This window comes from Triturus cristatus, chromosome 1_2 (assembly GCF_964204655.1).
Source record: "Triturus cristatus chromosome 1_2, aTriCri1.1, whole genome shotgun sequence".
NCBI lineage: Eukaryota > Metazoa > Chordata > Amphibia > Caudata > Salamandridae > Triturus > Triturus cristatus.
Window position 1 is genome coordinate 719,136,530 of NC_140580.1, and position 15,397 is coordinate 719,151,926.

Below are 15,397 nucleotides of genomic sequence, written 5' to 3' on the forward strand. Positions count from 1 at the left end.
CGCATCCTTCTCCGGAGAGCCTAGTGGTGCAGGCTTCATGTTCTAAACATGCTTCGGGTGCTTTCCCCCAATCTCCTGCTGATAGGGAGTCGAAGAAAGTTGATCAGGCGGCCAAAAAGTCTTTCTCCTCAGGAAGTATGGCGTTGAAGTCATCAAATGCTACGTGCTTGCTGGGGCGTTATGTTCATGCCCTGATGGACTCTATAAAAACTTTGGCCCCTAAGTTACCTGAGGGGGATAAGTCGTCCTTCATGGAGGTTGTGGCGGACACTCAGGCAGCTGCCAGGCAGGTGATCCAGTCTGGGCTGGATACGGCGGACTCTGTGGCGAGAATTATGGGGTCGTCCATTGCCGCAAGGAGACAAGCTTGGCTCCGTTCCTCAGGGTTTTCTGCAGATGTCCAGGCCACGCTGGTGGATCTGCCCTTTGATGGACAAAAGTTGTTTGGGGAGAAGGCAGATTCTGCCCTTCAACGTTTTAAGGACAGTAGGTTAACGGCGAAGTCCTTGGGTCTGCAGGTTCCTGTGAGAGGTTCAACTTTCCGTAAGGCTAGAGGATTCGGAAGGTCATCCTTTCGCTCCTTCCGACAGCCACAACAACAGCAGCAACAACAGCAGCAGAATCCCCTCTATCGCTCCTATAGAGGGAAGCAAAGGGGTCGGAGAGGTTCTGGTCGCAACCCCTCTTCTTCCTCCTCCTCCTCTGCTCCAAATGAGGCTTCAGGGAAGCAGCCCTAGATCCCCCATCCCGGATCATGTAAGACCTGTGGGGGGTCGGGTGTCCTACTTTCTACGGGGTTGGAAATCTGTTACAACCGACCTTTGGGTTTTGAACCTCGTAGAGACTGGGTACGCCCTTCCCTTTCGGGAGTTTCCTCCCCCTTACCCTCCTTGCCAAGGTTATTGCTCGGAGGACCACCTGCTTCTCCTGCAGAAAGAAGTTCAAGCTTTGTTTCAGAAGGGTGCAATAGAGGTGGTTCCGGAGCAGGAAAGGGGTCAGGGATGCTACTCCCGGTATTTCCTGATCCCCAAGAAGGACGGCAGATTGCGTCCGATTCTGGACCTCAGAATCTTGAATTTCTACCTGAAACAGGAGAAGTTCAAGATGCTGACCCTTGCGCAGGTTCTTCAAGCGTTGCAGCAAGGAGACTGGATGGTGTCGCTCGACTTGCAGGATGCGTACTTCCATGTCCCAATCCTGAAGTCGCACAGGAAGTATCTCCGTTTTACGGTTGGGTCGCAGCATTATCAGTTTGCGGTCCTCCCGTTTGGTCTTACTACTGCACCTCGAGTCTTCACAAAGGTGATGGCAGTGGTGGCTGCTCATCTCAGGAGGTCGGGGATTCCGGTTTTCCCCTACCTGGACGACTGGCTTCTGAAGGCAGAGTCCCCAGAGATGGTGCAGCGTCATCTGCAGGTGACAGCTCAGCTGTTGTTCGACTTGGGTTTTTCGATCAATGTGCCCAAGTCTCACCTGGTGCCCTCTCAACGCAACCTGTTTATAGGGGCAGTACTGGACACTACTGTGTGTCGAGCATTCCCTCCTCCTCAAAGGATTCTCGACATTCAGGAGATGGTCCCTTTATTCCACAGTGGAGCGGTTGTTCCAGTTCTGAAGGTCCTTCGCCTGCTCGGTCTGTTCGCTTCCTGCATTCTGTTGGTCAACCATGCACGCTGGCACATGAGGGCGCTCCAGTGGTGCCTCCGCAAGCAGTGGTATCAGCACAACGGGGATCTCGGGGAGTCGATCAAGATCTCCGGAGAAGCTGCAGCGGATCTGTCTTGGTGGAGCGTGGAGGGCAATCTGTCCCAAGGAAAGCCCTTCCATCTACCTCCATCGGTGGCCACAGTGATAACGGATGCCTCCACCCTAGGGTGGGGGGCTCATCTGGGGGATCTGGAGATCAAGGGTCTTTGGTCTCCAGAGGAAAGGTTGTTTCATATCAACCTTCTGGAGTTGCGGGCGATTCGTTTGGCACTCAAGGCCTTTCTCCCTTCCCTTCGCGGTCAGTCAGTTCAAGTCCTGACGGACAACACGACCGCGATGTGGTATATAAACAAACAGGGAGGAGTAGGGTCTCTTTGTCTCTGCAGAGAGGCCCTGCGGCTGTGGTCCTGGGCTCAGGACCATCAGATTTGTCTGATGGCAAATCATCTGGCCGGGGTGCTGAACGTGCGTGCGGACAGTCTCAGTCGGCAGTTCTCCGCCGACCACGAGTGGAGGCTCCATCCGGAGGTGGTTCGTCACGTCTTTCGGATGTGGGGGACTCCTTGGGTGGACCTGTTTGCCACCCGAGAGAACGCGCACTGCCCGTCATTCTGCAGTCTCCAGTATCCGATGCAGGGGGCGTTGGGGGACGCGTTCCAGTTGAGTTGGGGTTCACGACTCCTTTACGCGTTTCCTCCCATACCCTTGATTCCTCGGGTTCTGAGGAAGATTCGCCAAGACCGGGCCCAAGTCATTTTGGTCGCCCCGGACTGGCCAAGAAGGGTGTGGTATACAGATCTTCTCCACCTCTCCTCGTGCCCTCCGCTCCGTCTCCCTCTGAGGGCAGACCTCCTCTCGCAGTCGGAGGGGCAGGTTCTACACCCCCACCTCCAGAGCTTACACCTTCATGCCTGGAGATTGAACGGGGCAACCTGAGTTCATTCTCTCTCCCACCTGATGTGGTGGACGTTATTTTATCGGCCAGGCGACACTCCACCAAGTCCATATATTCCTACAGGTGGTCTAAGTTTGTAAAGTGGTGTGGAGAGAGGTCCATTGACCCTTTAAAGGCTCATCTTTCTGATGTGCTACAGTTTGCTCTTTCCTTGGCTCAGCAGGGCTGTGCTGTGGCCACGGTCAAGGGCTACCTTTCGGCCTTATCGGCATTTCTGTGCCTTCCAGATCAACCTTCGTTGTTTAAATCTCCGGTTGTTCTGAGGTTCATCAAGGGCCTTACAAACATGTTTCCTCCTACTCCATTTGTAATGCCTCAGTGGGACCTTAATCTTGTCTTAACCTTTTTAATGGGGTCCCCGTTTGAGCCTCTTCATAATTGTCCTTTGAGGCTGTTGTCCTTTAAGGTGGTGTTTCTTGTAGCCATAACCTCGGCAAGGAGGGTGAGTGAGCTTCAAGCTCTTAGTTCCAAACCTCCTTTTCTTACCTTACATGCTGAAAGGATGGTTCTCAGGACCAGGGCTGCTTTCCTGCCAAAAGTTGTTACTCCTTTCCATTTGGGGCAGTCTATTACCCTCCCTGTTTTTTATCCACCCCCTCATCCTTCCAAGGAAGAAGAAAGACTCCATCGCCTTGACCCGAAGAGGGCTATGAGTTTTTATTTGGATAGGACCAAGGACTTTCGTATGGATGACCAGCTTTTTATTGGCTACGTAGGTCGTTCTAAAGGTAGAGCGGTGCACAAGCGCACGCTGTCAAGATGGATTATACTGACCATCAAGATCTGCTACGCCCTGGCTGGTAAGACTCCTCCTGAGGGTATTCGTGCTCACTCTACTAGAGCTAAGTCTTCATCATCTGCTCTGGCCCGGGGTGTTCCTGTGGCAGATATTTGTAAAGCCGCGACTTGGGCCTCCCTCCATACTTTCGCAAAGCATTATTGCTTGGACTCTGAGATGAGGAGGGAGGGCCACTTCGCGCGCTCTGTCTTGCAAGACTTTCTGGTATAGAAAGGTGGACACCCTCCTCCGGGAGTGGGGACTGCTGTGGGAATCTATTCACAAGGTGAGGAATCCACTGGCAGATGTATCCATCAGAAGAACAAGTTACTTACCTTCGGTAACGCTTTTTCTGGTGGATACAGTATCTGCCTGTGGATTCCTCACCAACCCACCCGCCTCCCCGTTGTCCACCTTTTTGTATACCGTGAAATAGGTCTTGTTTGAAATGCTTATATTTTCTTTTGTACATTTGTAGGAAATGCTTGTTTGATTAGCATTCCCTTGTTTTGTATGCTATGTTTTTGTATTGGTTTTCTATATACTGTGTATACTTGGGTTTGTCGTTGGTTCACCTGTTCGCCTCGAAGGCACGGAAAAAATGGGTGGAACTGACGTCACCACGCCGACGTGGGCTTCTTATGGCTCCGATGACGTCGTATGGAGTCGCGTGCGGAGCCGATGTATTGTGACGTCGCCCACGTCGACGTGGAATGCTGGGGAAAAAAAGTTCCGTGGAATGCTGGCGCAGGGGATATTCACAAGGTGAGGAATCCACAGGCAGATACTGTATCCACCAGAAAAAGCGTTACCGAAGGTAAGTAACTTGTTCATCAGCAACCAACAGCCCATGTGCACTCCTGGAATTTTATTGAAGCATCCTTTTAATAGGATACTTTATGCCTGATTTCATACTGAGCTGCAGTTTTCAAGCACTTTGTGAAGTTCAGAAAGCAATGACTCACAAGGTGAATTAAACCCTCATCTGTGATTGATTCCTCGAAACAAAAGTTGGAAGCTACTTAAACTCTGTTGCTGCTGTGGGACCTGACTAATAGCCAAGTGCGTACTATAATAATAATCTGGCATTTGTAAAGCGCGCAGCTACCTACCAACGGAGGTGTCCCGGCGCTGTACTTATACCGCAGAGGAACCCATCCTGGCTTTCCCTGTGAAGTGTCCACTCCTGGGCACCCCCAATGTGCAGCCAGGCATCCCCTGCGCTGTTGGGGCCGTTGTGGAGATTAAGCAAGCTATTGCCCAGAGTTGCAGAGTGGGACCCATGATTAGAATAGGCACCGAGGCGAGAAATATCAGGTCCGAGGAAATTAAGGCCAAAACCCGCCGAAGCGGGAATTGAACCCTGGTCCCGGGCCAGACTTCTGCATCAGGGTCTGCCGCTCTAACCATTGAGCCACTTTATATAGGACTGTAACAAGACATCAATCATTTCTATATCATGTTTAAGTGACCTTTGCTTCTGTTACTAACATAGCTTCTTATTGACAGAAGTGGTGGTCATGAGTGAAAAGACAGTCGGGTATGTAAGTGAAAGACATCATCAATGTACGTGACACAGTCAACTCAAAATCTTTACATGTCATATAAGAGCTGGCTGTGAAAGCAGATCTGTTGGGCATGCAAAGAAATATGATTTTAACAATCACCTTTAAATGTGATGATCTTATTTATTTTCTATTTATTTTCTTGGTTTTTCTATAGTGCAAACTAAACCCTACAGTTAGAATGACAGAGTGCTTGATAAGAAGATAGTGGTTGATACAGTATTGTTAAATGGTATACCGACTATAGTATACAGTGCCCGCTGATTAGCTTGGCTAAAATACAGTAATTACATTAGAGACTCAGTTAAAACATAAATTTGATCAGATTTACAAAGAAACAGTGGGCCATTGGCCTACATATCTATAGAAAAAATATATTTTTTAAGCATTTTTTGAATATTGGAAAAAATAAGGCAAGATTGACCTGTGGGGCATTTCAGTACTTGGTGTATTTCCGGAGGAAGTTTGCTTGAGAGTGGGTTTTTTCTCTTCTCCGTCCTTTCACCAAACTTCGAAAGGTTAATTGATTAAGTAATGCGATAGGTGTAACGTTTTTATTAATTTGTTTTGTATTTTAAACATTTTCAGTTTGTCTCCTAATGAAAGTTTTATTAGGAATACATATAACATTCAATGTTTATGAATCATCTTTCAGGATTTTGTCATTGATGGAGCATTAGAAGAACATGATAAAGACGGTGACGGATTTGTAAGTTTAGAAGAATTCCTTGGTGATTACAGAAGAGACCCAGGTAAGAAAAAAAGTTCGAAATTCAACATACCATTGCTGTGTGAAATGAATTATACTTGCATCATACAGAACATTTTGGGTTGATTCACAACAGCAAAATTACATCATAATCATTTCTTCTGTTTTTTTGGTGGAATACATAAAAATCCTGAGACAGTGCAAGGACAGCCAGTAAAATGATTTATGTCAATGCTTATGCCACACCCGAGCCTGCAGTGGATTCTGAGGGATAATCTAGGAGTTCAATTGCAAATGTACTTTACTTTTTGTCTTCACATGAAAAGTCTTTTATTAACAGATGATGAGTTTTACCTTTTACACACCAATCGTAATCAACCCCAGTAGTTTACAGTGCTAACTTACTAGGCAAATTACTTGTGAAAAACCATTTGAAATGGCTAACCCCTGCCCTTAGCCGGGAACACCCTTCCTCTCCTACCCCAACCCTAACCTTCAGACCGTGGATTATTGCTAAACCACTCTATTTGTTATCTTCTTAGGTGTGACTTAAGGTCAGAATATTCTTAAAACTTCTGAATTTGTGTTTTAGTATTTGGGAACTGTTGAACTGCTTTAAATGGTTTAACAAATTAAGCCTTTCATATTTACTGAGAGAAGGATTCAGAGATTCCATGCCTAAGGGTCTCATTTAGGGTTTGGAAGGAACTGGCAATGCTCCAGTAGCTGGAGGAAACCCTAAATATGAAATGGCATGCTTCAGCTGACTTTCTTCCACAATAACACCCCTATGGTGGCGGAATATTTAGTATTTCCTTTCGAAATTGGAGGAGTTTAAGTTCACACTAAATAAATGAGGACTGTATTCGAAAATGTTGAAAACGGCCAGTATGATTAATCTATGTTTTGTGCTTATGCTTTCGTTTGATTTGAGAAACCAGTCAAAGAAATAGAACAACAGTTTAATGTGGCTGCTGCAAAAGCCTTGTGCTACCATTCGGTCACAGGTTTTAATCAGAATAGGCCCTTCCGTCTTTTGGCAGTTGGTATAATAAACATTACTGTTTGGAGTCAACCCTCACATATTGTATCGGCACTTTCTGGTACAAGCTTAACTATTCTCTGATATCTGTTTGCAAGCCATCACAACTTTCACCCCTAGTTCAATATTCACAGATTAGCACTCTCCTGAACAGAAGGGAACTTTAACTTTGCTGCTCACTAGAGGAAGGAGAGGGTGAGTCCAAGTATTCTACTGTTTCAGACTGTAATAGAAAAAATGATTATGGAAAGAACAATCTGCTACCAGAAAGCAATTATTCAACCCCAAGGGGATCCTGAAAGGGCCCACAGGCCAGAAATATTTTTTGTGTTTCATTTGAATCTCAATAAGAAAGTACAAATTCATGAAGTTCAAAGAGCGCAAGAATTGCACTTTCTGTACTAGTGGAATTATGTCAGGCTGGATCGGGGATTCCTATCCTTCGGGACTCCCTAAGAACAAAAGCCTATAAATCGCTCTGTCAAAACCAACTTACCCTGAGCACTCCCTTGCTCTGTAATAGGACTCACTTTATTGTGTTTGTTTTATGTTCTGCACTGTCAACATCACACCGTGCACTAAACGTATTTTCAGATAGATTATGAATGTATTAATGGATTCTGATGACTGCTTTCCAATGTAATATGTTTTACATAATAATAGGAAAAACAAGACAGCACATAAAGGCATATCCGGCGGAAAGGTTCCTTGAGAACCACTCTTCATCTTATTTAAATAACTGTTAGGCTGGTGCTGTTATAGTTTTTTGTCTAGAGCTACACAATATTCAATCATATTCTAACCATACAACAGTGAAGAAGTTCCCAAGGACATCTAATACCCAACATAATTTTGTTGGAGGAGCTGTGCATCTTTTATAATACTTCCTTATGTTGCCAGCCGGGTCAACAAGCTCAAGCTGGGCAGAACTCAGAGACTTAGGCACACCTTGCGATAGCTCATGTTGAAAAAACATAATTAGTCATTTAAACCTTTCTTGACATTGAGGGCTTTGATTTCAAATCACTTATTGCAAAAAACTGAACATTCAAAATATAGGTAGAAAAAACTTGTCGTCAAGGGTTTCAAAAGATTTGTCATTACATTCAGCAGACAAAGAGCATATCTAGGAGCTTCTAGAACCAGCATCTGTACTTTCTCTTGGCAGAGGGATAATGGCTACTAGTTCCAATCGGAGAATAAAGCTTATCATCTATGGCCTAGTTCTAACCGGAAGTCATGCTCTAGAACTACTGACTGAAAACCATGTAGGAATGATAATCTAAGTATACCAAAAGGGTTTCTCAACCATCTAGACCACATAGGGTTCATACACTTCACACAAATTATGTTGTGCAAACTCTGAATCCCATATTCTACTTTCTTTGCGTGATCCGTTCCATCTAGTGTTTTGGATTGGGGGAAAAAGTATTGGATGGAAATGCTTGAATTCGTTGAAACCACTAGTAATTATTTTGAGGAGATTGCCTACCATATTTTTTTTGCTTATGTTGCTCATTACAGAAGGGGGCCTGGGTAATGCAAAATCAGTCTTTATCCTGCTGGAGTATTCTAGAACTCAAGGCTGGCCTTATATCGCAGTATACCGAGCAAACAGGGGTGGGGGGATGGGGGTCAAAGTCCAGACACTCTTGACGAAAGCACAAATAATCTTGACATCTGATCTAGACCTGCCAATCACAGCTGTCCATATTCTGATTTGAGGAAAATGTGAAAGCAGATACCTTAAATATATATCTGGAAAAGGAACATAGAGGAGCCATCATTGATTAAGTTCTTGCACATATCTTTGGTCAGTGTTGGACCACACCCATCGACCTCTCCATCATCGCATAAAACACATTCCACTAGGACTTCATATCCAGGTAGCATAACCCCTTTCCAAAGTGAATGTCTTTTTTAACAATGGAACAGGCTTTTTACTCTAAGTCTTCCCCAAGTTTCTCTATTGTACACAGTTATGAAGGAAATAATGAAGGAAATAATAATTCTCATCACTCTGGTGTTGCATTTGCATGGTGGGCGAGTGGGATCTTGTTTCTTGTCAGAGATGCTTTATGAGATTACAGTGCAGACCAGGTTGCCTTTCTGCAATAAAGGGTAGTATCCTGCACCAACGCAAGCCATAATGGAGCATGATTGCTTGGTTTTCCAGTATCTTCGCATAGAAATTTAAATCTGTATATTAGCACTCTGAAAGTAACCAAAGATTGTCCCAGCCGTTTTGCTTTCAAGTGGAATGGCTTCTGCATGTAGCGTATACATGGGAAAATATATTTTAAACATGTAAATAAGAAATTGCAATTCCTTCCCTCATGGGTCTGGCGAGGTTTGTATACAGTCCTCAATAAAGGTTCACTTAGTGCCTAAAATGGTTGCAGGAAATGTCCTGAGACTTCATCTTTGATGGAATGTAGGTTTCTTTGATCCCACCGTGCTGGCCGGAAGGAATAGTGAGAGATCTGTCTTCTCATGAACATTATGCAATATTCTTTAAGGGTAAAGTATGATATTTTTTTTCTGTAACATAGCGGTCAAAAGAAACAAAGGGCAAACTGCCTTTGCAGTATCTTGTGACACCATTTAGCAGGCATCCTGTCTCAAAGCGATAGTGTATAATTTGTCTTTGAGGCTTCAAACGTTCCTTGTGTTTTTTCACTTTTTGCTTTTTTATGGGGGAATGAAAGAAGAATAAACCTGCTCAGTTAGCTCATTTAACTCACATGTAATGTTAATTGTTTTTTCAACACAAAACAATAAATAACCCAAGGGAAGCATTCGTAATAGTAGCACTCTTCATTTGGATATTTATCTTCATAAAAATGCTTTGGAGATAGATTGGAGTAGTAATGAAGGAATGAAAGTTACATATGGTGGGGGGCTAGGATTTCCTGTGAATAACCACAGAGGTATATTATTTACACAAATAATAAAAACAAGTTACCCTCAGTATGGTTCCTTTAATTCCTTTTGCATGCTTATAGCAGATGTTACTTTGTTCAGATTGCTCAAAAATTCCCCCAAAATATGATCAATGTGACACTGCTTGTCCCCTCTCCATTTACCACCAGAGTAAGTTACATAATAAATTTCAATCCCAGCAGTGGTATATGAAGATTTTGAAAGTGACAGCTGCTACCGGGCTATTGCATATTGCAATAAACCAGTGACCAATGTATATATCAGGCCCCCCTCCTTCTGCCAACAGTTTCAAGGGCAGGGAAATAACAATTGTACGAACAAATCCCCAGGCAACTAACAGTTTACTTCACAATTGCTGACATATTAATATTCAATTCAATTCAATTAAGCTTTATTCGGTGCAAATTAATGACCATAAAAGCACAGTATACAGACGTAATGAAAAAGAAAAACAAGGGCAAGTTATAGTAGACATAACAATACATTAAAAATCACAATATGTTAATTAAAACTGATTAAAAATAGGAACATTTACACACTTGGTTAAAAACACATACTTTTCCTGGAATTGATACATTTGTTTAAAAAAGTTGCGGTATAAAAACAAATATCCGCAGATTGCAAGTTAAATATCAATTTCATTGCATGCTCAACTGTACGTATTCCATATTTAACAAACATTGGTTTAAGGAGGGCAATACGAAAATTAGAATACAGTTTACAAAACAACATAAAGTGCAATGTGCGTTGCGTGGAAGTCCCGTCACATCTACAAGGCCCAAATGGATGTTTTTTCATTGTCGGATGTGCCACCAAATTGTGCACCATTCCAAATCTGAGTCTTGTTAACACAAATTTATGCGACGGTCTTGTGACCAAGGTTAAATAGACAGAAAATCCATCCGTAGATAGGTATCTGTTATAAAACATAACAGTGGACAGAGTTCCGGCGACAACAGCCCTCTTTCTCTCTGCAAAGGCCAGAAAAACCCTTTTTAGCTCAACTTTGGGGATCAGTAGAACTGCTTTGGGGTCATTTACAATGTTCAGGTTAAAAATATCTGAAAAACACACAATAATGTATTTGATCCAGGGTATTGCTACAAATTTGTCTAATCGCAAACAATCCTGGATAATAGACCTAGTAAAAGACTTCTCCTCCTTCAGCCAAATAGACCGCCAGGTCATCAAAGGCCTGAGGGATAAAAAGTCGAGTAAGTAGTTGACAGATAATTCTTGATGACTCAAAACATTGGAGGCCGATGCGGGCAAGCATAGAAGTTTTTTAAGAAAAAGATTTTCTTCCAGCTGCAAATTATGGGCGCAACAATAGCCCCAAATTCCTGCCCCATATAGTGCAATTGTTACACATCTGGCCTGGTAAATTTTAAGCATGTCCCCAGTCCTACGGTCCCCAATTTTAGAGGCAAATCTGAAGATGCCGTGGCCATTTCTAGCCATTTTGTTGCGTATGTTATTAAATTCATAAATCCACTTCTTATCGCTAGAAAAAGTAATACCTAAATAACAGAATTTATCGACTTGTTATACCTTAACATTATCAATAAAATACCCTTTCATAGTCTGTTTTAAATTCTTTGAACCACAGATCATGGTGTGCGTTTTTCCTTTATTAATAACTAGTTTCCTATCCTTAATAAAGGATGCAAAACTGTCCATCAACAGCTGCAATCCTACAGAAGTTCTGGATAACAGAACAGCGTCATCGGCGTATAATAACACCGGCACTGAAACACCATTGATTATAGGAGCATCTGCGTTAACTTCCTTTAGAATAGTATCAATTCCATTAATAAATAAAATAAATAAAAGAGGAGCTAAAACACAACCCTGCCTTATACCACGTTTGACACTAAAGTTTGGGGTACATTCTCCCTTCCTGTCAAAACGTACACAGGCTTTTAATTTCTCATACATCCTGGCAAGAAAAAATATTATACCCTCCGGTGCTCCCAGTTTCAACAAGGTTGGCCACAAAATTGAGTGGTCAACCATGTCGAAAGCACTACTTAGGTCAGCGAAACACATGTACATAAGGCCCGGTTTTGCATCACTGTACTTCCCGATCAACAGTTCTAAATTGACGCATTGATCGAGCGTACCCCTGCCTTTCCTAAAACCATACTGGCTGTCTGCCAAAATACCATCCTGTTCCGCCCATTCTTCCAGCCTTACAAGCATAACTCTACTCATAACCTTTATCGAATAGTCCAATAAGGAGACAGGGCGGTAATTCTTTACATCAGACCTGCTTCCTTTTTTGTAAATTGGAACAATAATAGACTCCCCCCAGGTTACAGGGGGCTCAGTACAAACGGCAGCATTAAAAACAGCGGCCAGGAGGGGCCCCCAGACTTTAGGTGCGGCTTTATAGACATCGATCGGGACCCCATCCGGTCCTTGAGCCTTCCCGCCCTTACTCACCCAAATCCCGCTTTCGACTTCTTCCACAGTGATATCAAGTGGCAAAATAGGCCAACTAGATGAACCAGCATCAATAATTTTACCAGAGTCAAAAATTGTCGAAAAGTGGGTAATCCATCCTTCACTTGAAACATTTGCTGTTAACTCGGGTACATTGGCCTCTTTTAAAAATGGTGAGTTAACCGTTGTCCAAAATAGTGTGCAGTTAGATAGTTCTGCGGCTTGGTTGAGTGAATCCCAAGCTTGCTGCTGTAGAACCCCCTTCCTAAATTTAATAGCGTTTTTATATTCTATCCTTAAATTTATTACTAAGTTTTTATCCCTAGGCTTCATTGCTAAAGCCTGCTTGAGGCTAGTCAAAGCTGCCAAACAGGTGTGGTCAAACCAGCCAGGTCCCTTTCTTAAACAACCCTTATTACGTCTGGTGAACTTAGCATCAATGGCAGTGTTGATCCCTTTAAAAGAAGATAAGACCCGCTCATGGTCGAATCTGTTTTCTAAAATAAAAACAATGTCTACCAAATTCCCCTTTATTATAGATGTGGTCAATTCTGAGGCTTTCTCCCCTACCCACCTAAGTCTTACCCCGTTAAACCGGTGAGCTTCTATATTATCAATTGTTGTTGTCCCCACCTCTACTTCACCATCCTCCCACAAAGTCGTGGTCACAATTATACAATTGTGGTCACTTGTAGCCGATATTTCAATTTCCAATGGGGCAAAACAATCGACAATACTAGAAGGTTCGAGGCATGTGGGCTGCTGAATTCATATCTGTGCATAGATCGCCGCCTAGTGTTGGGTCCGGATGTTTGCACGTTGTTGTCCTGGAAGAGTCTTCGAAGTATCCTTGGATAGGTGACTCCTCCCCTGGACTACAGTGCGCATGGGCATCCTCTCCATCCTCAGATTGTTTTTTTCCGCCATTGGGTTCGGATGTGCTATCTTAGCTCAAGTTAGGAAAATATTTGGTCGAGGCCAAAAGGCCTTTAGTTCGCGTCGGTACTGTTATCGATCGGGTTTCGATAGATTTTGTTAGTTTACTAACTTTCAGCACCGACTTCTTTCGCATTACCTGTCCATCGACTACTTCGACGATGGAATCCAGGACGCCATTCAAAAGGTGTCCAGTATGCAATGCGAAGTACCCACACATCGACGTCCATCCGGTGTGCAACAAATGCCTTTCGCCGGACCACGACGAATCGACATGCATGGCCTGTGCCCGGTTCCGTTCCAAGAAGACTCTACGGAACCGAAGAGCGGCGAGACTCGAGGCGCAGCACGCGGCACCGGCCCCAACAGACATCTTCGACGAGACCGACGTCGAAGAATTAGAAGTCATACCCTCCAGTCCCGTTTCCGAACACGACCCCGGATCGGACGAGGTCGACGAGTCACTCTTCCACAGAGGTGAAGACGACACCGAGGTAGGAGACGACGAGGAGGCCTTAGGGGCCGAAGAGAGTAGCTCCAATGATGAACAAGGCCTACCTGTTCAAACCGAAGAAACACCAGCGCCACAGCCTTTGGCTCCGGTCGAGGGATCGCCTTCGGGCCTTACCCGAGACCCATCCCGTAGTTCCTCGGCCCCGCCCTCGGGCCCGGCCTCGGACGTTCAGCGGCAGCCATTGCTGCATAAGCCAGCTGGTTTCCCTACCGCAAAACCGAAACCGAAAGCTGATCCGGTTCATACGAAACCGAAACTGAAAGTGGCGCTGGTCGGATCGAGGCCTTCCACGCCTTCGACGCCAGCGCAACGCGTCGGCACCGACCGCAACAAGAGGGACTTCGGTGCCGAACTGGAATCGGGCGACATCGGAGTCGACAAGCGGAAAAAGGCCATCGGCACCGAGAAGCCTACTCGGCTCCCGACGCCAACGACACCGAGGGCCATACCGCCTGCTTCGTCTCGCGTCGCTCCCTCGACGATGCCGAAGCCTCAGGTATCGAGGACGTCGACGGTGATCTCCACACCTCGACTCGAGGACCCGCCGGCACCGAAAAAATCAACGCCAGGCTCTACGAACCTGCCCGGTGCCAAAGCCTCAAAGACGCCCCGAGTGCGGCCTGGTGCGACGCAAAGCAACAAAACCACGGCGGCCCTCACAGACCCGTCGGGTTCCGGCCCGATCGGAGCTCCAGCAACCTCTACGGTGCCAGCCAACATTACCTTCGGCTTGCCTCCGTCAACAATCCCGAAGCTGTTCCAACTCAGAACACGGGTTACCCAGACTCCGGTTCCACCGGACGAGACGTCTCCGGCACGTGTCATCGACGCCGACACTGGCAGGATGGTTCTCCACGACCGAAGAATAACTTCGGAACCGCCATTGGACCCTTTCAGGATCCCACTAAAAAGGAAGCTGCCTGTAGAATCAGAACCTCTCCTTTATGAACCTTTCCATTCCTCCTACCAGGATCCACACCGGTTCTCCCCCACACGCTCCGACACGGATGCATTGGAGGACTACATGGATGACCAAGCACCCTACCATGTAGACACAGACCCTGATGACCAGCAGGACCCTGATCAAACTTGGGGCGACCCTGCAGACCCCAGTGCACCTCTCGATGCACAGGACCCACAACTCTATGGGGCAAAAACATCTCCCACGGAGGATACTGCGGCGTTCAACGCTCTTATTGAACGTGCTGCAAATAACCATGGGGTACAGCTTCACAAAGATACCATCGAAGATGACTTTCTAATGGACACCTTTGCATCCTCAGAAAGACATGTAAAGACTCTGCCAATGTTGAAGGGGGTCCTCAAACCAGCCAAGGACATTTTCAAGGAACCCACCAGGGCACGAGTGATAAACCCCAGGATTGATAAAAAATACAGATCAGCACCTGGGGATCCTACTTACATCAAAGGCCAATTACCACTCAACTCCATCGTCGTAGCGAATGCTCGCAAGAGGGCACACTCGCAAACGACAGGTGACGCTCCTCCCCCGGACAAAGAGTCCAAGGTGCTAGAGACCTCCGGCAAGCGAGTTGCCGCCCAGGCTGCCAACATATGGCGCATAGCCAACACTCAAGCGCTCCTCGCTCGCTACGATAGAGCGCACTATGATACATTGGAGCAACTACTCCAACATCTCCCTGACCAGTTCAAAGAAGGTGCAGAAATTCTTATCAGAGAGGGACAGCTACTCACAAATGCTTCCATCAAATGTGCACTAGATGCTGCAGACACGGCTGCCAGGGCCATAAACACAAGCGGCATGCTGCGACGACATGCCTG

General features: G+C 45.4%; 1 protein-coding gene across 1 annotated transcript in view; it reads left to right on the plus strand.

Annotated features, from left to right (window-relative positions):
- LOC146867899 (reticulocalbin-2-like) overlaps positions 1-15,397 on the plus strand; it is a 192,411-nt gene that overhangs the window by 81,786 nt on the left and 95,228 nt on the right. The window contains exon 6 of the mRNA XM_085608611.1: positions 5,661-5,757. Within this exon, the coding sequence (XP_085464737.1) occupies positions 5,661-5,757 (97 nt within the window). The remainder of the gene's footprint in view (positions 1-5,660; positions 5,758-15,397) is intronic.